Here is a 25381-nt window from a genome sequence, read left to right on the forward strand (position 1 = left end):
GTATATATAGTTTGGTTTCAGATTTCAGATTTTGCTTTTTACAACAAGTGTACGTTTTTCAACTAAGACATTGGCATACTTGGCATACAAGGCATACAAGGCATACAAGGCTTTCATGGCTTTTAAGCGTTCGCGACTCAATTCGTTCCAAAATAACCGCTCAATAACATCTTTTAGTGTGGACTGGCCGCGAACAATACGACTTGTGTATGCGTCTGTAAGTATTTTGAGCGTTTGCGCCATAATACTATGAGGTTCTTTTACGGACAAAATATCGAATATGGATACATTAATGTTTTGTTCAATTACGTTTTTGTTATGCGTTATAATACAAGTCTTAAAATAAAATAAATCAATTTCATCCGGAATACATCGATTTTGGATGTCATACATCGATGTTGTGCAGCATACATCGCTTTCCTGACTCATTCACGCGTGACCTTATATAACTAAAAGATGTTCAATAAAACTAAAAGATGAGGAAGCGGAAATGGAAATGATCGGAAGTCAGATTAAAACAAGAAGCCCCGGAAACTAACCCTTTAAAAATGGCGGAAATAGAGGCGGATGATCAGTGATGTTTGAGAAGCAGTATGCAAGGTGTACGGATTTGGCTTGTGTGATTAGTGAGGGAGCTAAATAGAATTGGGGAAAGTATCTCAAATCATGAGTTGAATTGACGTTAATGCTCATGCATCAAAATTACAGCCTAACCTCCCTTGTACCACAGATTTAAAACTGGTGTTGCCCCTGTGTGGTATCCCAGTAAAAAAGACGACAAAAAAACAAAGGCATTTTATGACTGGGCTACCATAGGTATCCCAGTAATGACCCTGGGCTCAAGATTGTTATTTAGCGGGAAACCGACGTAGGCTCATGTCAGCAGTTTCTTACATCAATCTTAAATTTACAGAAATTGCTTCTCAGCTCCGTTTTTCCCATCTCAGCTCTCTCCTTGAAGGCTGTATTTCTGCATAATTTTCCTGTTTCTTTCGGTTCCAAATCGATCATTTCTGGGAGACCAAGCCTGTGCTGTTTTTGTGCCAGTGAGGAAGTCATCATGGTTCCACGTAAATTGTATATTAAGCTCAATGTCATCTTTGCGATCGTTCTGTTGCGTTTTGAGTACGTTCTTGGAACCTGCATCGAACGCGACGAACAAATACAAAAGTATTTGACTTCTTCCAAGCCTCCTTTTGACAATTATCTTAACATATCGAAGGCTGTTTATCCTTCTGTGGATCTCCCATCTTTGCTGATCGACATCACGGTGAAATTCCTGAAGACAGCTGGCAAAAAGTCAAATGGAAGTAATAGTTTGAGCACTTTAGAGCAAAATGTTTCTCGATCAACGACATTTGAAATCAGGAAATTTAAGTGGAGTATGCCATGCTTGTACGTCAGCGGAGAAATTAGCCTATCCGCTATGAACTGGTTTTCCCTGGGAGCGATTTATCCAAACAGAAGAGGAAGTAAATTGCACATAACTCTACCACAATTTTGCAATGGCTTTACCGTCGACAGACAAGATACAATGATGTACTTCCTTTCCACGGTAAATGATCATTCTGTTCTGTGTAGCGTTTTGCTTTTTGATTTAACTTCGTTGTTGAGTCGTAGTGTGTTGTGCAATTTGGCGTAAATGCCGTAATAAGACCCTAAGACTGGTATTGTCATCATCATAACTTCTATGACTAAAATGCTTTGAAAGTAGCAATGTTGATAGACATCTGGACCTCCGCAGTATCCAAAAGTCTTTTGGGAACGTACGTTTACGAAATTTCCCTCGTTTTTAAAAGTTGTTCCGTTATATTTTACCATTAAATTGAGAGCATGTTAACTCATCAAGTTGAAGTAATGCAATGTTTTCAATCTTTTAAAAGTCATGCTCTTTTTCTGTTACAAAATGAAAACTATAGGTGCGCAAAACGTCCTATCTCGACCCACCCTGCTTAAAAGTAACTCTTGGATGCAAAGCATGTAAGAGTGTTTAATCGCAGATAAATGTGGATTCCCCTTTTTTTAACCCGATCTCAATTGCTGTTCACTTTCACAACACTGTGACATGCTGACTTGTGTGTTTTTTATAACTTAGATGAACTATCCATGCCGTAAAATACGTGTGTCTACACTATAATTATTGTTATTTTTCTTTAGCTGCAGGATATAGCAGTCAATCCATCAGTTTCAGATCCAAGATTGAACACGGTTGAGTGCGTGATCCCAGGCCATGGGAAAGGTCCACACCTTTCTGGTGTAAAGCAATTGTTGCATGGTGTTTGTTGGAGTTTACTGGTTATCAGCCTCACCATGAGTACTTTGACATCACAATGGATAATAGTGGAGCTGAAGTCATGGGACAGTAGTAAGATTGCAGCAGCTATGCTTCTTTCTACACTCCTTTTTCTGGGGGGACTTTTCATTAATCTTTACACATGGATATCAGCAACAGATGTTGAAAATGAACAAGACATCTATGTCAAGGTGTTCTTTGGATTTATATGTTCTGTGCTTCTCCGACGCATAGGTTGGTGTATGTATGTACAGAAAAAATTGAAGTGTTTTAGTGAACTAAACTTAACTAAGGGCCATGGGAAGATGACTACAGAGAACCTTTTTTCTGGTGTTGTACTTTATCCAGCAGTATTCATAACATATCATCATTTACTGTGGATTTTGCTTGGTATGATAACAGAGCCATTTTGGGGTTTTACTGTTTTAGTGGCTGTTATTTCTCTATGTGCTACATTTTTCTTCTTTGTTTCAGAACTGTATCGTGTTTTACCTAAAAAATTTTATTCCTCTGGAAAATGTAAAGAAACATTTATATTTGTCATGTCTTTCTTTTTGATTGTAGCCGTCCTCTTTGCATTTGTGTTGTTTATGCTAGTTCTGTTTGCAGTAGCACAGGCTTCTATGGGTGAGAGTTTGATTTCAACACTGATTCAGAATATTTTGACATTTGTTGTAACTGCATGGTTGGGATATATGAATATTCTTACAAAATCAAACCCGGGAGATAAAAGAGAAGGAGGAGATGAATGTGACGGAAATGGAGCAGAGGGAACAGGAGGAGAAGGTAATAAAGGTTCTGCAAATGGAAAAACGAAAAAAAGGAAAAAAGGGATGAAAAAAGAGGAGGGAGTACCCTTGCAGGTATGCAGTCAAAAACTCCCTGAAATGGCATAAAATCCCATGCAGACTAGCATCCTATTCTACATTGCTTTATACTTCAGAAACTGATGATAAGCACAAATAGTTAGCAGACTTAACCCATACCCCGATCACTCTTTGTTGTCACATTTACTTGGGTATCCCTTCCTCAACACACTTAATATTTTTATATTCTGAAGAACCGTTTTTATCACTTAACTGTGGATCAATCACCATAGAATTACTTTTTCTCAATTTTAAGTCTATTAAATAATATTCATAACATTGTGATTCATGAACTGTCTTAGTTTTAGATTGTAACTGTAATCAATTTTTGTATCCACAATTAAAGAGAGATAAATGAATACAAGAGCCTATTTTATTACCGTAGTAAAACAGTTTGTTTTAAAAATAATTATTATTTTTTAGTACATACTAATACAGTGCATAGCCCTGGAGGTGCACTCTGATTGGCTGTTTAAAATCCGAATATCCTTTGCTATTCATCTCCGAGCAACTTGCACAGGATTTGCACCCAAAAGTATTCTAATCATTGAAGGAATGAAAGAGTTTAAATTGTCTTTTGTGGCATAATATCTTAGTCTTTGAGTATATAGTGTCCATGGCTGGGGATGAATACTTCCGTTACTGCCAGATGGCTCGGTAAATATCCACCACTGGCCACCTCGGCTAATAGTTGTCAAATGTAAGGTGTTACGGGTAAGCATCAATCGCCTCTCATTAAAATCAGAACCATTGTCAGGATTTCTTTTCAAAAAAAAATTTTTTCTTAATTCATACACTACATTTTGATCAAATTTAATTATGGAGAAGTCGAGTGAAGTTTGAACACTTATGAACTGAAGAAATCACAAAGTAATGTAAATGTTTGGACTGCAATACAATGTTTGTTTTGATTTGTCTCATATTGACATATGCAAAATTGTTTTGACATGATTCATCTTATTGAGGATATAAACATATAGAGAATGATCCTGATGGGATCAATATCAGTTGTTAGGCAACTGCCCACCTACCCCTCCCCTAACCTAACATTAACCCTAACTTGTCATCAATTGACTGTTGTTGGGTTAGGGGAGGGGTAGGTGGGCAGTTATGTACATAAAAAAATTATGCACTCCTTATTGGCTGAGAAGGACTGCATTCTCATCTAACAAGAGTGCAAATTACAAATAGTGCACACGCTTTCAAAATTTTGTCTGTCTTGACTTTCTGCGGTGGTTTTTTCATGTTCATTATTAACATCATTATTAATTATTATTCATTATAAATGACATGATTTCTCTTGAAATTTGGTATAATTAGCACTTGTAAATTGTTCAAAGACTACAAATTGCACTTGCCCCAAGGGCTCTTGCAATTTTGTTGTCTTGAAAAACATTAACTCCTGCTTAGTACACCTAATCATTTAAATTACAATTTCCTTGATCGTGCACGTGATTGGTTTAAAATACTACTACTACTAATTCACTTGCCAAGTTGTTAACAGACAATTTGTTATCAGACAGTTCAATGAGTCAATCACATTCTCAATTGTGGTTTAAATCAACCAATCACATGCGAAATTGTAGTTTAAATCAACCAATCACAACCTTGGTTTCAATCACCATAGAAAAAGTAAACAGACTTCTATATTGGGGCTTTCTTCAAAATGGAGAATTTTTCCCCTTGAAAAATGATAGTATAATAGAAGACAACATGGATTTTGTTTATCCTATGGCACAAATGACTTTGGAATCTCTCGCATTATTATGAAACGAATTGGACTGAACTACAGTTTAACAGGCTTGGTTTACAAATTTATTTAGGATTTGCATTGGTAGAATTCTTCTTTTCTGAGTTAAATCAGAACAGTCAAAGTGGGATTTTCTTATTAAAAATATTCAATTGTGAACTCAAGGAAAATAAAGTTCATTCCTGTTTTCGATGACTGGAAGAAATTTTCGACGGGACTATTTAACCCTCTCATCGTCCATTTCGATCGTGCCTCAGTTGATTTACGATTAAACCAAACTAAAACGGAAAAATTGATACATGTTGATATATAACTTATGCGTGCGTGCGTTACAAATAGCGCGGTAACAATTTTTTTCGTGAAGTACACCAGCGAAGGTCTACCGTATCTTAATTAAACGAACATCTTAAAATCATGACAAATTTGTAAACCGAAACGAAATTAAAATCTGTAATCTGCGAAATGAACTCAAAATCTTTGACTGCTAAATGGAAATCTGAAATATCGCAACATGAATACGTGCGAATCCCCAACCAAAACTGTCTCATTCCATCGTAAGACTTTTTTGCTGTAAAAGAAAAATGGCGCGAAATTGTCGTAATGTTCTCCTACTGAGGGAGAATGCGTCACGCTCCTGTCACTTTTTTCATGTAGCCTGTTCCATGCGTTCAGTTAGTAAAACGAAGAGAAAGAGGAAACAGCGCAATAAGAGCGGTTTGGGTTGGGTCGCGTATATAACGTAACCCGACCCAAGCCTCACTCGTTTTTGTACCGTGTACTGATCACGCTTCGTTTTATTAACTGAACAACTGGAACAGGCTAGGCAATATGGCATTCAAGTTACCATAGTTTAGGTTACTCGAGTGTTCGAAGAGAAGTTTAGCGTCAAATGATTTACCAGATCTCCTTCAGTTTCTGTGGAGTGATTTTACTGACAAGGACTGAAAAGGAGATCGGCAAGAAAAATTTTGGATATGTTTGTGCACCTTTAGTCACGCGACAGTGTCCTGTGGATGTCCTTTCAGAGAAGCGCCATGTCACGCATTCGAATTAATTATCGACTACGCACATTGATGAAGAAATCTAAAATTAAAATTTGCATCTTATGGCTAAATAGCGCAATTCTTCTTTCACACAGGCGATGCATTGATTTCTTCGCGACCGTAGTGAACATTTCATTTCGCAAATTAGAGAATTTCATTCCGTTCCGTTCTGTTCCTCGAATAATCATTAAAAAAATACAATTTCCTCGATTGTCATTGGTTTTAAAAACTCCTATTTTCCACTAATTCACTTGCCAAGTTGTTATCGGACAGTTTAATAAGCCAATCGCATTTAAAGTTGTAGATTAAATCAGAGAATCACACTGAAAGTTGTAGTTTAAATCAACCAATCACAACCTCGGTTCAATCAGCATATAACCAGTGTACAGATTGCTAACTTAGGGCTTTCCTCACAACCTTTAACAATAATAGTCTTCTAATTCAAATTTACCCTTTCTTTCATAACTTGGCTATTCCTCTTTCCTCGGAAATTGTAACTTTTATGACTAATTGGTAATAAGACTTCGTGTCGTCCTATTCGGTCTGTTATGATACCCGTGACAAACAAATCGGACTCCCGTTTGCGCAATCGTCCGATTTTGTTATCAATCGTTTGATTACAGACCAAATTGGACTCACTTAGTCCTTACATAGTTAATTTACCATTACTAACAAGTACATGTAAGCCAAATAGAGGATAACTGACCCACATAGTTAAGCCTCTTTGTCAGAATTGCTTGGATAAACTTTTGGTCGCTAAGTGTGTTTTCACTTGTCCAAAGAAATATGAACTATATCGAGAATGTTTCCAAAGTCAGCTAATTATGAGGTAATGAAGGAAACTAAATGATAACCGTAACAAGGTATGTATGAATCCATATTCTTATTCCACCTGTAGGGTTACTAATGTGAGTCAATAGCCATTCAGAACATGTTTCATCATGACAGTGCGATCACACAAAGCTCGAGCAAGGGCATGGTAAGTGGCTTCAGTACCCTTCTTCCGCTTCCATTTCAGCAGTATCTGGTAGGACTGCTCAGATATGTCGTCCCGATGTTCTTCCTCTATCGCGTCCAATTTTTCGTCGTCTAACCCGAGGGCTCTCCCTACTCTCTTACGTTCTCGCTGGACTTTTAAAGAAATGTTCTGAAGGTCTCCTTCGCTAACACATCCTTGCTTCAGTTTTTTTGCTTCAAAGATCAAAATAGATAAAACAAACAAGTAAGTACGTACAAGTAAACATAAATAGTGCACGGTAACAAACACTTTTGTGGGCTTTAAGGGTGAGTTTGGGACTTATTTGGTGACATAAGAAAGGAGCCTTTTCCATAGTACTTAGAATTATCTGTCACAGACCAGTACAGGTTTTCACCCATCTGCGGGAGCTATCTCAACTGCCTAAAATCGAGGGTGTTTTCTTAGGCAAGGCAGCTATGAAAGAATTAGCTTTTCATGATTGGGGTCAGGGTTTGGAACCCGCAGCAACAAAATGTGAACCATCAGTTATCTGAGGCAAAAAAGCAGAGTTTTGAGGTTGGAGTTAATGCCAGAATGACTCAAAAAAACAATCTAGCAGGAAACTTACGCAGTTCCTCAGTTTTCCCCATAGGTGGATCATGTTTCTTAAGGCAGTATTTTTCATATGTCGCTGTATACTCATGCTTCTGTAAGGCTATTGCAAGATTGACATAAGTACCATCGCGTTGCCACCAGGTTTTTAGCACTTTATAACACCTTTCGTAGTACTCATCGTTGTCTTTTTTAATACCATTAATATCTCCATCAGTAAGGCCTAAACTTCTCCAAAACATCTCCGAGGCTTTGTCTTCTTGCATATCCAATGCAAGGTAGGGGAGATACTTAAGAATGACTTTAAGATGAGACAATAAAGCAAAATTACTTTCAAATGGAAATATTGCGGAGAAAGTCTCCGTTATCCTGATTCCTTCAAGGTCGTTTATGACCTTCCTGCGATAAAAGTTATACCCAGTATTTTCCCTCAACTCAAATTACCAATTAAACGCTCAACGCTCATTACCTTCAGTCTCTGCATTTTTTCTGTTAGAAACGAAAACCACAGTACCCTTCGAGTATCCGAAACGTGTTTAATCTTATATAAGAAAGAATTTGAAAGTTGCAATACTCTTTGCTGCAACATATATGTTACATCAGACATGTAAAAAAATAGGCAGATAACTCAGACATCGGCATTGATAATTCATGATATCATGCCCAACCTCCTCCAATAATTGCTTACTATCACAGAACCAATTAGCGCGAGAATCATTTCTTAATTTCTTCCCTAATTTTATAAGTGATACATGTTAGATCTTAATAACGCATTTGTCATTGTTAATAGTGATATTTATATTAATTCCTATTTTCACCTAATAGCATAATTTCGAGTGCAATTTCGTGAGTAAATTTTTCAAAGGCAATAATCTTTGTCTTTGTTGTGCAAAGTTGTAACATAAGTCGCACTTGTGTTACAACTTTGCACTCATGTTAATGAAAAATTTACTCGTTTTCAGCCAATCACAAGCAGGTGATATTTTCATGTAAATTATTACACATGTAACATAGGCAGATATTTGCGAGTTGCGTGTTATTTTACGAGGTGAGTAAAATTACAAGCAACGAGAAAATTTCTGCTGGTATTATATGTTAAACCATCGAATAAGGGATTTATTATTCCACTATTATCTCATTTTCAGGTACTTTGGCATCTAGTTTGCGAAATACATTCTTTGGCTTTTTCAGATAGTATCAGAAAGCGTGCACAAAGGACGAAAACAACAATAATGAAACCATCAAAGTGTTATCTGGGATGGCTTAAAAAGTCAAGCCCAAAATACAGAAAAGAAATCAAAGTTTTGATCATGATCATTCAGTGCGGCCATTTTGTCTCGTTTGTATTTCAGCCCTGCTCTACAGTGTACAACGGCCCCTTATCGTTGCTAATATGGTAGAATGGCATAAAATAACGTAAGATGGAGTAAACTTGGATAGATCACATTAGGGACTGTTTCAAGTGAACTGCTGCAAAAATTCAGTCACTTAGAAATTTTAAAATCAATATACTTGTAAATAGATATTGCCACACTAATTAAAACTAGCTGAAACTGTGCGTAAGAAAGTAGATAAACTGAGTTGAACTCTCTACAATCGTGACCTCTGTTTTTGACTTAGCAAAATCCAAAACATCACATGCTTGCTTTTAAGGTTAAATCCTACACCATATCGATAAGAACAAATGGTGACCTCTTACTTTTCTCTTCAGACTCGAGAGCAGGGACTGTTTCAGTGCTGGAAGAAGGCTTGTCAAGACCTATATAAAATACACACAAGGAAATATTCCTTAAGAATCTACTTTTCATTTTGACTTACAAATTAGGTTAAGAAATAAAAAAATTAAAATGAAGAACATTCTAAAATGGCATTAAAAATGAATATTTACAACAGCAGCCAGAAAACAAACATATAAATTTCGTCCTAGTATATATACGTACAGATATGTTACCATCCTATTTTGGTCAGAGTTCTAATTTGCCTCACATTTTTTAGATAACTAGAAGGCCAATAACAAGAAACCACCCAGCTGCAAGTTCACATCTATTTTGGTATCTTCACTAAGTCCTGCTGAGTATATTGATAAGTAATTCATTATCAAGAAACTAAACTTTCACACTTAAACTGTATGTCTGAGCCTATAGTAAATTAAAAATAAATGATCTTAAGGTGGTACAATCAATAAGGAGGTGATCACAATTTTGATTTATAATGATCAAATTAATCAAGTCTTACTTATTATAACAACAATAATCAAAAGGTTTACACAAATCTGACTTGATATTGTCTGTTACCTCTTTTCATTCAAGAAGTGGTTGCAGGCATTGACCATAATGTTTTGAGATACACATTTACACTCAAACCTTAAACCTTAAAAATAAGGAGCTGCTAAATGGCTAAACCTAGGGCAGAAATTTTTAATGTTTTTGAATGGTTTTACTTGTTACATCTTAAATTGTATATATGATTTTCTTCTCATACCATGAATTATTGATTGATGTGCAGTAACCAGTATGATAGCTAAAACAAACTAGAAGGACACCAGTCACCTTCAAAATATCTAAAAGTATATCCATTGTAATGAACTTTACAGTTCCATAGTTAAACAATGTTTTCTTTTTTAAAATTTAGTGATAATATATGTACATGTCATGCATGCAGAATTTTGCACCATTTGCTGTAAAACAAAAAAACTTGGCTGCTGGGCATGTGACTGATATGGACTCAACACATCACAGAAAGGATATCAGAGCAAGCTCTTACTTGTTCACTTGAAGGGTGGACAATGTAATTTCTAGAGATCATAATGATAAAATAGCCTTGATGGACCTATGCATCTGACACCATCATGATTTATATGAATTTTAACAGTTATGCCTCTTTCATTATATTTTTTGTAATTCATGTTTTCTTTTGTTTTTGAACATGAAACCCTACATATCATACAAGTGTTAAGTGCATTTGAGTTTTAATTACCATACATAATCTTACTTATCTAACTGAGTGTGAAAACCTTCAAAACGTAGACAGTCCATTTCGTTTTCTCTTTGAAGATTTTCATCTCTGCTCATGTTATAATAACATCAATTACTGCACTTGGTATTTTTATAAATGTTTGTTTGGTTCTTCTTTTGCTACTAGCCGGCTTGCTTGTTCTGAATTTCACTTTCAGTTAACAAAAAAAAGCTAGACAGAAGTCCAGGAAATGGTTAACCATATTACAAATTGGCAATCATGGTGTGACAACTTTAGCTCAGCTCTGTGTTTTGTACTCTTATAGGGTGTGTTTTTTCAACCATGACAGTGCACATTATATCTGAACTTTATCATTAAAATGGATCATGGGCACATATCTAAGGGGACTTATTACAAAAATTTTAGAAAATTTCAATAATTTTTCAAATGTTCTGTTTGAAGCAGTAAAGAGTTCCAATTTCTCAAGAGTGAAATAGTGAGAAGGCTTTAGGAGGGAGCTTATATCTGTGAGGGATTATAATTGCATGTACTTCTTTGTTAATACAAGCAGATGGACCTTATAATAACCAGGAGGGGGCCTTAAATTAGTGGAGGGGGGGACTTTAATAAGCAGCAGTTGACAGTAAAATAAGTGACCTCTTACTTTTCTCATCAGACTCCTGAACAGGGACTGTTTTGTTAGTGGTGGGTGCCTCCTCATGATCTATTTAAAATACACACAAGGATTTATTGATTTATAGTGATCAAATTAATTAAGTCTTAATTATTATGATAATAATTAATAGGTTTACACAAATCTGACGTGATTTTGTCCGTCACCTCTTTTTCATTCAAGAAATGGTTGCATGCATTGACCATGCCCTTGATGTTTTGAGATACACATTTGCACACTAACCTAAAAAATAAAGTGCTGCTCAATGGGTAAACCTGGGGCAGTACTTTTCAATGTTTTTTAACAGTTTTTGTTTTCACATCTTAAACTGTACATGAAATTTCTTCTTGTACCATGAATTATTCATTGTTGCTGTAATCATATGCACACATACCCGTGATTAGAAGGAAAAAAAAACAACATCAAAATAAGAAAGCTGTTGAACAGAATTCAATTTGCACCATTTACTGTATAACAAAAATACATCTTGTTAGCTTTCCCTTGAAGAAAGTACCTGCATGGTGACCCATTTATCAGTCTCAGATAGACTGAGAAATTTCATGCTACCCTGGTGCCAAACATTGCATAAATTTCTTTGCTGTCCAACAGACTAGTTTGCTGAAAACTCCATTATTCAGCTTAGATTTACTTGCTGGCCTTATAGCTGGACCTGTTCTAAACTTCAGCTGTATATGCAGTAAAATTTGACTTCTTTCAAACATATCCAGTGGCTGCATTCCATTATTAAGATTCATGCTCTTGTTTGTTCACTCTCACTTTTCAACATACACCTCTAGTATGAAAAGTATTACCACAAACTGCTGCTTATAAGCCCTGAGCTTAGAAACTTTGAAGGTAAGGTGGGTTAGGAGGGTTTAAGCCTGTGCTCTATTGTAAAGTACACAGGAAGCAGCTAGAGCAAGAAAGAAGTGTAGGGAAAAACATCAGACATAATATGTTTCTCCCCACTTCTCTTATTTTAAAGAGTCTGTTTAATTCCTAATGCTTCACTTCTAGTTTTCCAGACAAACTTTATTTCCAAAGTGAACAACAGTATCACCAGCATGCTCTATACTCTCAATACGCCAATCAGAATCTTTGTTAGAATGGTTCAAATAATCTGATTGGTTGAACAAAACTGAAGCTGTCAAAAATGTCAAACCATCAAAGTTCACAATCTGCAATAGTTCAGAAACTGAAATACATTGGCAGGTCAAATTTAACACATTTGCCTGAAGTCTTTCATCTGAAAGTGAAATGTTCAGTGAAATCCAGTTGAATTGTGGCTTATAAAAACCATGCAAGTTTTTCACTGCATGACAGTTACATAACAAACTGCTCAAGGCATATGTTTCATAAATGAACTACAGCCAAATTTATAGGAACATGTACGTTTCTCCGGATGACAGTGCTGTAAAACTTGGCTGCTGCGACTGATATGGACTCAACACATCAGAAAAGATATCAGAGCAAGCTCTTATTTGTTCACTTGAAGAGTGGACAATGTAATTTCTAGATAAAATAGCCTTGATGGACCTATGCATCTGACACCATCATGATTTGTATGAATTTTAACAGTTATGCTATTTTGGTTATATTTTTCATAATTCTTGTTTTCTTCTCTTTTGTTTTTGAACATGAAACTCTACATATTTTACAAGTGTTGGCTGTGTTTGAGTTTTATTACCATACATAATCTTACTTATCTAACTGAGTGTGAAAATCTTCAAAACTTGGACAGTCCACTTCGTTTTCTCTTCGAGGATTTTCATCCCTGCTCATGTTATAATAACATCAATTACTGCACATGGTATTTTTACAAATGTTTGTTTGGTTCTTCTGTTGCTACTAGCTGGCTCACTTGTTCTGAATTTTACTTTCAATTAACAAAAAAAAGTAAGAGGGAAGTCCAGGAAATGGACTTTGGCCTTGGGCTTTGGCAGATAACTCAGACAGAAAGGCAAATAGGCAGAACACAAGACAGTCTGAGACTGCATGTGGTTATTGATATAGCAAAAACAATTTTTGTCATGATTAAATGCACTTATTCACCTCGAGCCTTAGTGCCAATGCACTTTACGATTTTTATTCCAGGATTGTTGATCATTATATTTTTATGATCTGCCTTATATACACTCCATCAAATGGAATGTTAAGTATCAGTACAAGGAAAAATGAATTCCCACTTATATCTCAAAAAGTAGAGGGGCTGGAATTTCAATCAACTACTGCATAATTATGATTGCTTCAGCAACTTGAGCAAAATTAAAAAATACAGCACATTGAGTAATTGGGTTGTACAAATAACACACAATGAAATTACATACCAGCAGAATCTTTGGTATCAAGATCCTTAGTATTCCCACTCTCACTTGAATTCTCTTTTATATGATCTGTTGCATGAATACCATTTATAAGAAAAAAGAAAACATTATGTACCTGCTGATACATTGGATTTCACAAAACAAAACTACTTTCCTTCATTTATCAAGTTGGTTATTGTAACTGTTATAATCATTATTAACGGTTTATTCTTATTGATATCATGAATCCTTACTGGTTAATTAACTTTAGTAACTACTTTTCACAAATTCCAAAAAATAACTTTATCCTTTTGAAGTAATTGATAGAATCATAACCTTAACTACCTTTACGTGACTAAAAACTTTTCACAAAACGTTTGAAAGGATTGGAGTTGCCTTAAGCAGAAAATGATTTTGGAACCACACCTAGCATACAGTTTACCTAAAATGGAAATTGAATTAAAAGCTTTGAATTTAAGGTACTGTAACTGTTTGTTCCTCCCACAGTTCTGCATGCACATATTGGGCATCATAATAAAAGACTGTCACTGCTGACATAAAATAATTTAAACGTTGAAACCTTGTTACAGATCTTGAAGGGTGGAGATAGGCATAGTAGAAAATATAAATCAAATGTCCTTGAGACTTAAAAGACAAACTTACCAAGTTCGGTCTGTGTTATGAAACAGGGAATAAGTTGTCCATCAGCATCCTCTCCTACCACACCGATGACACTTTTGTCATTAATAATAGGTGATCCGAGGACAGCAAATTTCTCGATGGTACATTTCTTCCCCTCAAAAGATGTAAGTACATGCTTCTGCTCTTTTTTGATGTACTGGAATTTAAACTTCAAGAGTTTTTTTCCTCCGATGAATGACTGTGCACAGACATCATTTTCAATTACGTTACTTCCTGGAACAATCAACATGAGTGCATCGCAACTTTGAAGACCCTCCGCTGGAATAAACAAAAAACTACCAGCTTGCCCAATCTTTGATTTACCTAGCTGATGATTCTTCTCTTTGTATCTCGAACTCTGATGAAATTTCACTGACTTGTGATTGGTAAGGGCACGATCGCCCTCGTTAAAAACACCCTTCCAAGTCAGCAAGCACTGCTTCCCTCCTACATCAACAGCACTTGCCATTCCTCTTGTTTGGTAAACAGGAAGATCATGTACAACCTCTCTTACCGCAAAGATGGCTCTTTCGGCTTTTTGTGGTCGGGAGAATTCCATTGTCTGAGTGAAAAACAAATACTCAAACTTTGGCCTTGTGAAACTCCGTAAAGTTGTCCAAGTGGTCAGCAGTAAGTCTTTACCAGACCTACGCATTTTATATTTTTCCGCTTTTCCGGTCTTAGGCCTATCCTTCACATTACAGACTTTTAGCGGCTCCTAATAGAACATTCCTGAGAGACTAAGCCTGACTTGTTTTTGTGCCTGCGAGAAAGTCACCATGGTTCCACGCTCGTTGTGTAACAAGCTCACAGTCATCTTTGCGATCGTTGGGTTGAGTTTTGAGATTATTTTTTGGAACCTGCATAGAAGGCAGCGAACAAATACAAAAGTATTTGACGTATTCTAAGCCTCCATTTGACAATTATTTCAACATATCTAAGGCTGTATATCCTTCTGTGAATCTCCCATCTTTGCTGATAGACATCACGGTGAAATTCCTGAAGACAGCTGGCGAAAAGTCTGATGAAAGTAACAGTTCGAGCACTTTAGAGCAAAATGTTTCTTAATCAACGACATTTGAAATCTGAAAAATTAAGTGGAGTATGTCGTGCTTGTGGGTCAGCGAAGGAGAAATCAGCTTGGAGTCCATGAAGTGGTTTTCCTTGGGGGCGATTTTTCCGAACACAAGACATAGTGAATTGCACATAACATTACCAGAACTCTGCAGATACTCTCCTGATGACAAAGAAGACACCATGATATACTTCCTCTCCATGGTAGATGATCTTTCTGTGCTGAGTAACGTTTTTCTTTCCAGGTTTAGTTTCGTAGTTTTTTTCTAAGGAAAGGGAAGGAGTTGCCTGTGAACAGGCTCCAGTTTGAAGTTGCTTCGTGTAAAGCAGCCGACGGACCGGGGGGAGGGGAGGAGGGGTCCGGGAGTAGGAGAAGGGAGGAGGGGGAAGAGGGCAAGGAGAGAGGGTGAGTCGGCTAAACCCTTTCCCCTACCCCCTTCCCGACTCTTTTTCCCTCCCGCTCTCCTCTTCGTCCCATCCTCGACTGGAAAGTGTGTTCACAGGCTGATGAAGGAACTAAGACCCAGTCGCACGCTAGTCTATTCTGTGGGCCCGTAGGTAGACCACACTGACCATGAGACAAACAAAATCTATGAGGGTTATGAATTCTTTGGAAGCCGTTTAGAGGAGAAAGGAGACTCTTCTCTTAACGACCTCCGACTAAAAGTAATTATTATTTTGTAAAAAGACACTTCAAACGGCCCATGAAGGCGAAAAAATACCATAAATACGTCGGTTAAAATTTCATTTAACTTTATTGAGATATTCAGACCGAGATGTAATTTAGACATGCAATTTCCAGCGCTTTATTTGTAACCATCGCAGATTTTGTCCGTTTCATGTCAACAATTATTAACAACGTGCACATAGTGCGGTCTGCCTATGGTAGGCTTGTCCTGATTGTGCTCGGCAACTTTTGGCCAACTTTTGAGCAACTTTTGGTATTTGGAGCAACTTTTTACGGTTCTAGCAACCTGAAGCAATTTTTTGCCAGTCTGAGCAATTTTTAAACAAAATGTAGATTCAGATCATATATCACACACAAAAAAAACAATGATTTCAAATAACAATTCGATTTATGCGAATTTCTTGACTTTTTATCAACCTTCTACACACAAATGAACCGAATGTTTTGTACTGTTAGACTTAAGAGTATCCTCAAATTTCGCCCGTATATGCGAGCAACTCTTTAAAACTAAGTTTCAAGCTAATTTCCATGTTGGCAATAACTTGCATTTTGTAATTGGCAACGGTAGATTACTTACCGTTATTAAATATGTTTTGAAATCATTTGTGATCTTTACATTCTGATAAGCTCTGGCTGGTGCAATTTGTTGAAAAGTCGCACCATTTTTTGCTCTAAATCGCATCTTTTCCCAGCCGATGAGAAAGCTGTATATTAAAACCCCAAAAAATCACATTTCAAGACTTGTTTAAAGAAAGCAATCAAATTACAGTATAATGAGAGACAAATGAGGAAATGATGATACTTGCGATTTCAGATCAAATTGCTCATGTGATAGAGCGCTTTTCGATTGAATGTCGTAAAACCAAAACCAAAGCATGTACGACAGCCAATCCGACAAAGGAAAGAAAATATCATCAGGAGTCAAAGAGAACTCCTGGTGAAAACAAGCAAACTGCCTGGAGCGCGGAAAAACGCGAGTGGCCAAGTCGCGATTGGTTTTAGTTTTGAATCTGATTGATCAAGAAAGTGGGGCGAGTTTCTGGACCAATCACAGAACGAGGTGAAGCAAAACCAGAGCAATCCCGAATTACTTTCGACACTTAACTGAAAATTGTTCTGACCAACAATTGTTTGACTTTCGCTCCGCAACACAACAGTTTGTGGGTAATAACATTAACTCGAAAGCAATTTGGGATAAATCAGCACGAGTAAATTGTTCAAAGGCTAACCAAATTGCACGAGCCCTACCGGCTCGTACAATTTGTAATCCTTGAAAAATTTAATAGGTTTAGTTCTTTTTTACTACCCGCCCGGGCTCTTATCCAAGGAAATACGGTATCCCAAGTCCCACGATAGGAAATATCATATGATTAATTGTTAAAATATACATGCAAAAATTTGACGCTGTTTTCCTCATAGCCGTGTTTATAGTTCATTGGTGCAGCTGATTCCCTTTGTGTTGTTGCCGAAGTCACCAGGATTTTTCGGCAAGAATTTGCTTTGAGCTTTTAAACTTTCTGTAAGGAATAAATGTGTGTATTTTATTTCAACTTTCTGCACTCAATTTCAACTTTTTGTACTCAATTTCCACTTTCTGCTCTGTATGGTCTCTGTGTGGGATAAATTGATGTGTTCCCAGTCATTAGCATGCTAAAATTTTTGCATGTATATTACCGGTAATACTTTGGGAACGAATAACTTGCACTTCATCGTGAACTGATTCTGACATTGCACTGACCATTCCTCTTCTTTCTTCATCACAAGGAAAAAGAACCCCTTGTGAGTTCATTTCTTGTCATTGTTGACACTTGCTCCTCAGGGAAGGGTTCCACAGCAGCTTTAGAGAACTTAAAAATTAATTTTTTCCATTTTGACTTTTTTCGCTATATGAAAAGGAAAGAAAAAACCGCTTGAGCACTATCCTTACTATTAACGGTATGGAAGATACGCTTCTTGGGTACTGCATGTAAATTTTGAATGAATTTCACGATTGCTATATTTTCCAATGAAACGCCTGTTTCGACACAATAATAATTTTGATTATTGTTTTATAGTTGCAGGATATAGCAGTTAGTCCACTCGTTTTTGATCCAAGCCGGAACACGGTTGACTGCGTCATCATCATGTTAATGATTATGAGGAGGCTCCACATTTTTCTGAGCTCCGAAAACTCTTGCACTGTTTGTGTTGGATATTACTTTATATAAGCCTTGTGATCGGTACTTTTACATCACAGTGGGTGATAAGGAGCTGAAGGCATGGAACGATGAGAAAGTTTGGAACAAACCTGCAGCAATGATGCTTTCATTTGCATTCTCTTTTTTGGAGGGCTTACTATAAACATTTATACATCGGTAAAAACTAAAGATTTATATGTTGGAGTGTTTTTAGGGTTTATATTTTTTGTGCTTCTCCGATGGGTATTTTGGTGTACTTGGTTACACTGGGGTTGCAATTGCAATATTTTTTAATGCTTGTAGAAATGTAACCGTTGCATTACCCAAGGCCATGGATATTTGACTAGTAGAAACCTTTTTTCTTGTGTTTTTCTTTATCCAGCAATATTCATGGCATGTCATCACTTGCTTTGGATTTTGCTGGGTGTAATAACAGAACCATTTTGGGGTTTTACAGTTTTGGGGGCTGTTATTTCTGTTTGCGCAATTTTTTACTGGGATACCAGTGGTAGCCCAGTTATAAAATGCCTTTGTCTATTTGTCGTCTTTTTTTCCCTCCGCCTCAAAATGGAAAAACTGCGCAATAGTACCCAGTGGTCATTGGGCCCTTCACACCGTGATAACCAACTGTGATCCAATGAGGTGTTCACATGCTGATCACGCCTTTTATCTTGATGATGATTGACGTTGTCATGCACGGACAGGGCCGGGTCACATGACGAACCATGAGATTTTTTTTTCTTAGAAAACTCTTTTGTCAGTCGTTTTGTATTTCAACGTGTTTGGATTATGATCACCTGGAGTATTATGGCGCAAACACTCAAAATACTTACAGACGCATACAAAAGTCGTATTGTTCGCGGCCAATCCACACTTAAAGATGTTATTGAGCGGTAATTTTGGAACGGCATGTTATTATATACCAGACGTAAAAACTCTTCAGATTCTCAGTCTGCATTTTGTACCCACTCTGCAGTGTGCAGTCTATATTTTGTATCCGGTCTGCAGTCTGCTATCTGCATTTTATACTAACAGGTATCCGTGGCACCAATACAGTTTATTTTTGGTTACATTTATTCGCACAACACACATAATCTACCACAAAATACCTGTGTGTCAGGTAATTCGACATTTTCGTTCTTTTCCGCGTTAATACTCTTCTTTCCTTTTGTAAGAATGTAGACCACTTACAATTTCAAGTAACCCACCCACCCTACAAAAAATAACTCTTGCATGCATAGCATGCCTGTGTTTTGAAATAGGTGTATGCCCTTGGCCAGACTTGAGCTCACTATTTCATTATACCAGTCCGACACTCGTAGTATCACTACACTTGATTCCAAGGATCCAGTACCATCCAGGTATCCCAGTTACCCTGCTCACAGGGAGTAGTTTCTTCCTAGTTTCTGAGCTCTATGATGTTTTACCCGCACCTGAAAATTTTGAACCATCAGAAAAGCCCACTAGCAACCAAAAGTCGAATGTGATTATCATGTCTTTCATTTTTTAGTTATTTTTGCTAATGAGTTTTTTTTTTTAATTGAAAAAAATAACATATATGTTAGCGTACAGAAAGTGGTATGTTGCTCGCACCAATCAAATCGTTCAGGGTATGTATCTCGCACCAATCAGTGCGTCGTTTTGTTCTTTGGTTTGAGAGAGGTGTTCAAATTTCAACGAAGTAATTGGGGATTCGGAGAGAGCGGCTCGTCAAATGGAATCACCTCTTAGGAAGAGAAATGTTAACTTTTCTTTGCTTTTAACGTGTATTTTACCGCGCTTTATGAGAAACGCGATACTACTGGACAGATGGGAGATATCAGATTACCTATTGTAAATGTGTCAGTCATGCTATAAAAATGGTGGATAGTTGTTCGAGGGAATATGGAGTTCTGTGCTCTGTAGCACGGTTATGGTCATTGTTCCTTCACGACGAGAGTGAGTAGAAAAATTTTGAATCAAATATTGCTTGAGGTGTGTATGAATTACACCAAACATTTTGATTTGAGCAGTTCTCTGACGGCAAGCTGTGTTGCAAGATTCATGATTTGTTGAGTGTGCCGATTATATTTTTCTGGATTGGTTTGCTCGGTGCTATCTCTTTATGAATGTCTGATTAAAATTAACTATGGATGATTTTGTGTATGTTTTCGATGCCTGGAGAAAGTGATCTTGTGGAGTCGTTTGTGTTTAGCCAAGGACGAATTCAGATACCATCGTTGGCATGTTAATTTGATTTTGTTATCTGGAATGAATGATTTACAAAGGTAAGTTAATATCATGTGATCTACTAGCGTCGAAAATTTAGGCTTATACTATTTTGCGAAACGAAACGAAACGAAACGGAACGAAACGAAACGAAATCGGGTCAGATGAAATAAAACAAAAGGAATAATGCAGATATATTTTCTAATAGGGTAAAGATAACTTTCACAAGGATTTTGGAGTAATCGTTCATTAACAAGAAGGATTTTTATTCATTTCGCAAAATAGTAATTTTTGGAGAGTTACTATTTTGCGAAATGGACTATTTTCACCCTGCGGTGACAACGTGACCTCTTTCATGTCGCGAAAATACATTTAAACATTACAAATTAGTATATCAACGAAGATTTTGGCCTCCTCTTATTTCTTAAACCGTATTAAAATATATTTCGCAAAATAGTAATTTTAGGAGAGTTACTATTTTACGAAATGGACCATTTTCACCCCTGCGGTGACAACGTGACCTCTTTCATGTCACGAGAATACATTTAAACATTACAAATTAGTATATCACCGAACATTTTGGCCTCCTCTTATTTCTTAAACCGTATTAAAATATATTTCGCAAAATAGTAATTTTAGGAGAGTTACTATTTTGCGAAATGGACTATTTTCACCCTGCGATGACAACGTGACCTCTTTCATGTCACGAAAATACATTTAAACATTACAAATTAGTATATCACCGAACATTTTGGCCTCCTCTCATTTCTTAAACCGTATTAAAATATATTTCGCAAAATAGTAATTTTAGGAGAGTTACTATTTTGCGAAATGGACTATTTTCACCTCTGCGGTGACAACGTGACCTCTTTCATGTCACGAAAATACATTTAAACATTACAAATTAGTATATCACCGAACATCTTGGCCTCCTCTTATTTCTTAAACCGTTTCAAAATTTATTTCGCAAAATAGTAATTTTAGGAGAGTTACTATTTTGCGAAATGGACAATTTTTACCCCTCAATAACTTTCTTTTCGGGTCACAAAAATACGCTTAAACATTTCATTATAGTATATTCTCGAAGAATTCGGTCACCTCCTCTTTCTCTATCCAGATATAATTAATTTCTCAAAGTAGTAATGTCAGAAAAATTACTGTTTTGCGGAATAGCTAGGCTATTTTCACTCAGCGATAACGATCTTGTTATTCTCGTGTCATACAAAAGGTTTTCGGTAAGTTTCAATTTAAAGCACTATCAAATCTCAAAAGGTCTAAGCTATCTTCACCTATATAAACTTCTTCTAAGTTTATTTCGCGAGGCAGTAATTTTGGAAGAATTACTGTTTTGCAAAATGGACCATAAATGATTTAAATGCCGCCTGAGAAAACTGACTCGTGACAGATTGGGTTTACAGGTCTCACCTTTCCTTGTACGTAAGTGTTTTAATTAGCTGTGGTCTGTACTTCTTCACTGCCAAGCAACAAGGCGGTGTTTTCCTTTCCTCAGCTTCAAATGATTAAGTAAGAGCCAATTAATAACTCCATCTCAATTAACATGCAACAAGAGGTTTGGGCTAACAGGTTCATTTAATCAAAATCGACAACTGTGTAGTACCGTATTGCGTGACGCCGAAACCAAGTCAAGAGAGCCCCGCTGAAGGCCCAAACCGAGGTTGTGTTCAATTAATGACATGGGAGGGAGCGGAAAGTAAGAGGTAAAAGCCGTCTTTACTAGCGACGGAGCTATTCTAGGGGGAAGTTGAAAGACTCCATTTCGTGCGTTTTGAAGGGTGTGCACTGTTTCGGTGCAAAACCAACATGACAGTTTTCCAGTGGCGGCTAAACATATTTAGACTCTCCGTCTCGTATAGAGAACAGAAGCATATCCATGCCGAAATAGTCGTCCAGCAGTTTTATAATCGCAAGTAATACAGTTACTTTGCTTCAAAATTTTTAATAAAAATAATATACATGGAAAAGTTACGCGCTTCTGATTACACCCCCGTCGCACACCTCTTCCTTACGAGCAAGAGATCGTGTTTCGCATTTGCGCAAGTTCCACGTGCTGCAAGAAGTTTGCTTTCTGCTCGCTTTGTGTGCTGCTAAATCAGGCAAGATTATGGCTTTTAAATTTCCTGTTCTTAAGCCCAAGACCATCGACTGTTCAGGTCTTCCAGTTCATGATTTCAAGTGTTTGACAAACAAGGAAATCATTAGTAAGGGCGCTTATGGTGCTGTGTTCACTGTTAACTGGCAGACTGTTCCTGATGCGGGTGGGAAATCGGCCGCTGCGGAGAAAGTCGTCGTTAAGAAATTGCTCGGCGAGGACATATTGGATAAGAAAACGTTTGTAAAGGAAGCAAGAATCATTCAAGAGTTGAAACATCCAAACATTGTGAAGTTCAAGGGAATCTGCAACAATCCCTTCGCCCTTATTCTCGAGTTCCCGCCCGCCGAGTGTAAATAATCCATTTCGCAAAATAAACATTTTTCGGAATTACTACATTCAATTAGTTTAGAAATTACTACATTAAAGAGGAGGTGACCAAGATCTTTGAGAATATACTATAATGTAATGTTTAAATGTATTTTCGTGACATGAAAGAGGTCACGCAAAATAGCAACTCTCCTAAAATTACTACTTTGCGAAATATATTTTAATACGGTTTAAGAAATGAGAGGAGGCCAAAATGTTCGGTAATATACTAATTTGTAATGTTTAAATGTATTTTCGTGACGTAAAAGATGTCACGTTGTCACCGCAGGGTGAAAATAGTCCATTTCGCACAATAGTAACTCTCCTAAAATTACTATTTTGCGAAATACATTTTAATACGGTTTAAGAAATAACAGGAGGCCAAAATGTTCGGTGATATACTAATTTGTAATGTTTAAATGTATTCTCGTGACATGAAAGAGGTCACGTTTGTCATATTACGTCATACCACGCGCTCCCATCGGACCTGTGGGAAAAAACGTGGTATCGGACCCGCCATTTTGATTTCGCCCATGTTGTCATGTAGTAGCTGTTGCGTTATTGAATAAAGAGTTTAAATGGAAAAATTGTGACATGGATGTCGGAAGTGGGATAGATTTACACCAATAGAGGAATTCTCACCGCTAGAACAACCAAGAAAACCGGTACGTACGATTTTACAGTGTTTACTACAAAGTCCTGTCTTATCGTGCAATTTAGCCAAAAATGAGCGACTTGGTTGGGTTTGAAGTACCAAAAATGGACTGGACCCCTGGCCCAGATTTATTAACTAGATTCAAGAGATTCCGCCAAAAGTGTGAACTGCTACTTGATGGACCGTTAAAAGCTCGAGACGGCACTCAAAAATGCAAATATGTGCTACTATGGTCAGGCGATTACGGAATAGACTTATTTAACACTTGGTCGCTAACCGAAGACCAACAAAAAGACCTGAAAGAATACTGGAAAAGATTCGAAGACCATGTTAAACCACAAGCAAACCATATCTTGAACAGATATTATCTACGAGGTCTGAAACAGAATAATCGTCCCCTAGCCACCTTCCTGACTGAAGCAAGGCTACTCATACAGAGCTCAGGTTACCCACCTGACTTACATGACGAGCTCATGCGTGACACATTAGTTTTCGGCACCGATTCGGAAGAGGTCAGACGAAAATGCATTGCCCGCGGTAATGAATTAACCTTTGCAAGGGCAAAAGAAATTGCACGAACTGATGAGGCTACCCAGATGCAATTAAAAGCAATGAGTGACACTACAAACCCAAAGCAAGAAGAAGGGGAAGTCAATGCAATCAGCAGAGGAAACAAGCCCAGAAACCAGCCCCACCAAAGGTACACCAGTGGTAGAGGAAACAGACGACGTGACAACAACCTAAGACAGTGCTACAGATGTGGAGACACACCACACACCAAAGACCAGCAGTGCCCAGCCACTGGAGTAGAATGCTTCAACTGCAACAAACGCGGTCATTTTAGCAAAGTTTGCAAGTCTAAAACAAGGTCAGATGTGATGACCCTACAAAAAGAACAACCTGATGGTGTAACAAGTGAATGCACAAGCTACGACAAAGTCTTCCTGGGAACACTAGAAGCCCGAGACAGCCCCAGTACCTCAATGATCGCAAGCATTGAACAAAAAGAAAAACAACGCACCAAAGTCATGACTGAAATACAAGTCACGGTAGACCCCCATGATACACACCTGATACCTATTATCTGCAAGGTCGACACTGGTGCAGAAGTTAATGTCATCTCCAAAGACGACTATGACAGACTCAACCGCAGTTCCCAGCAGATACCCCTTGGCCCAACACACCACAGGATTACTGCGTATGGAGGCCACGCCATCAAGACCCTTGGAACCTGTCCACTATACGTCCATCAAAATGGCAGCATTAAAGAAGTCGTTTTCAATGTTACTGACGTACCAGGACCTACAATGCTTGGCTGTAAAACCTGCGAGGAACTTGAGCTGGTAAAATTTAATTGCAGCCTAGAAACCTCCAAAGAAGACAAAGAGACCCGCCTTAAAGAACACAGACCATGCAAACCGCACCAAAGGACCAGCAGATACCCTAGCCGTCTAGACACTGAAACATACCCCCCACTGGACAGGATAACCTTCTTCAACAACTTCGGAGACTGCTTTGAAGGCCTGGGAACCTTCAATATGAAACCTTATCACATCACCCTAGACTCCAATGCTGAACCTGTCATCCACGCACCACGTACCGTACCAGTACACCTTCGAGACATGTTTAGAAAGGAAATCAACACCATGGTAGAACTTGGAGTGCTCATACCCGTAAGCGAACCCACAGACTGGGTTAATAGCATCGTCCTCTCTGAAACAACCAACGGCAAAGGAGAAGTCACCAAAATCAGAGTCTGCCTCGATCCACGTGACCTAAATAAGGCAATAAAACGCGAACACTACTACACCAAAACAATTGATGAGGTAGTCACACAGCTTAGTGGTGCCAAATTCTTTAGTGTAGTTGATGCCAAAAAGGGCTACTGGCATGTACCATTAGACGAAGCCAGCTCCTACCTGACTACTTTCAACACCCCGTTCGGGAGATACCGTTTCACCCGGCT

The 25381-nt window shown here is 37.6% G+C and overlaps 2 protein-coding genes and 1 pseudogene across 3 annotated transcripts; 2 read left to right on the forward strand and 1 right to left on the reverse strand.

The window, feature by feature from the left end:
- Positions 1 to 900: 900 nt before the first annotated feature.
- Positions 901 to 3455, forward strand: LOC131786235 (uncharacterized). The gene is made up of 2 exons (XM_059103255.2): positions 901 to 1555; positions 2158 to 3455. The coding sequence occupies exons 1-2, from the start codon at positions 1061 to 1063 to the stop codon at positions 3187 to 3189; spliced, it is 1527 nt and encodes a 508-aa protein (XP_058959238.2). The 5' UTR covers positions 901 to 1060; the 3' UTR covers positions 3190 to 3455.
- A 65-nt stretch (positions 3456 to 3520) lies between these two features.
- On the reverse strand, positions 3521 to 14721 carry LOC131786237 (uncharacterized). 2 transcript variants are annotated; one of them, XM_066170658.1, is made up of 6 exons: positions 14117 to 14721; positions 13478 to 13543; positions 11142 to 11201; positions 9222 to 9281; positions 7539 to 7823; positions 3524 to 7143 (listed from the first exon to the last, which is right to left on the reverse strand). In XM_066170658.1, the coding sequence occupies exons 1-6, from the start codon at positions 14691 to 14693 to the stop codon at positions 6866 to 6868; spliced, it is 1326 nt and encodes a 441-aa protein (XP_066026755.1). In that variant the 5' UTR covers positions 14694 to 14721; the 3' UTR covers positions 3524 to 6865. The 2 variants fall into 2 exon arrangements, with proteins under 2 accessions (XP_066026756.1, XP_066026755.1); XM_066170659.1 differs by lacking the exon at positions 11142 to 11201 and having other exon boundaries at positions 3521 to 7143.
- A 517-nt stretch (positions 14722 to 15238) lies between these two features.
- Positions 15239 to 22751, forward strand: LOC131770553 (uncharacterized; annotated as a pseudogene).
- The last annotated feature ends 2630 nt before the right edge of the window (positions 22752 to 25381 follow it).

The sequence above is a fragment of the Pocillopora verrucosa genome, chromosome 8 (assembly GCF_036669915.1).
Source record: "Pocillopora verrucosa isolate sample1 chromosome 8, ASM3666991v2, whole genome shotgun sequence".
Lineage (NCBI taxonomy): Eukaryota > Metazoa > Cnidaria > Anthozoa > Scleractinia > Pocilloporidae > Pocillopora > Pocillopora verrucosa.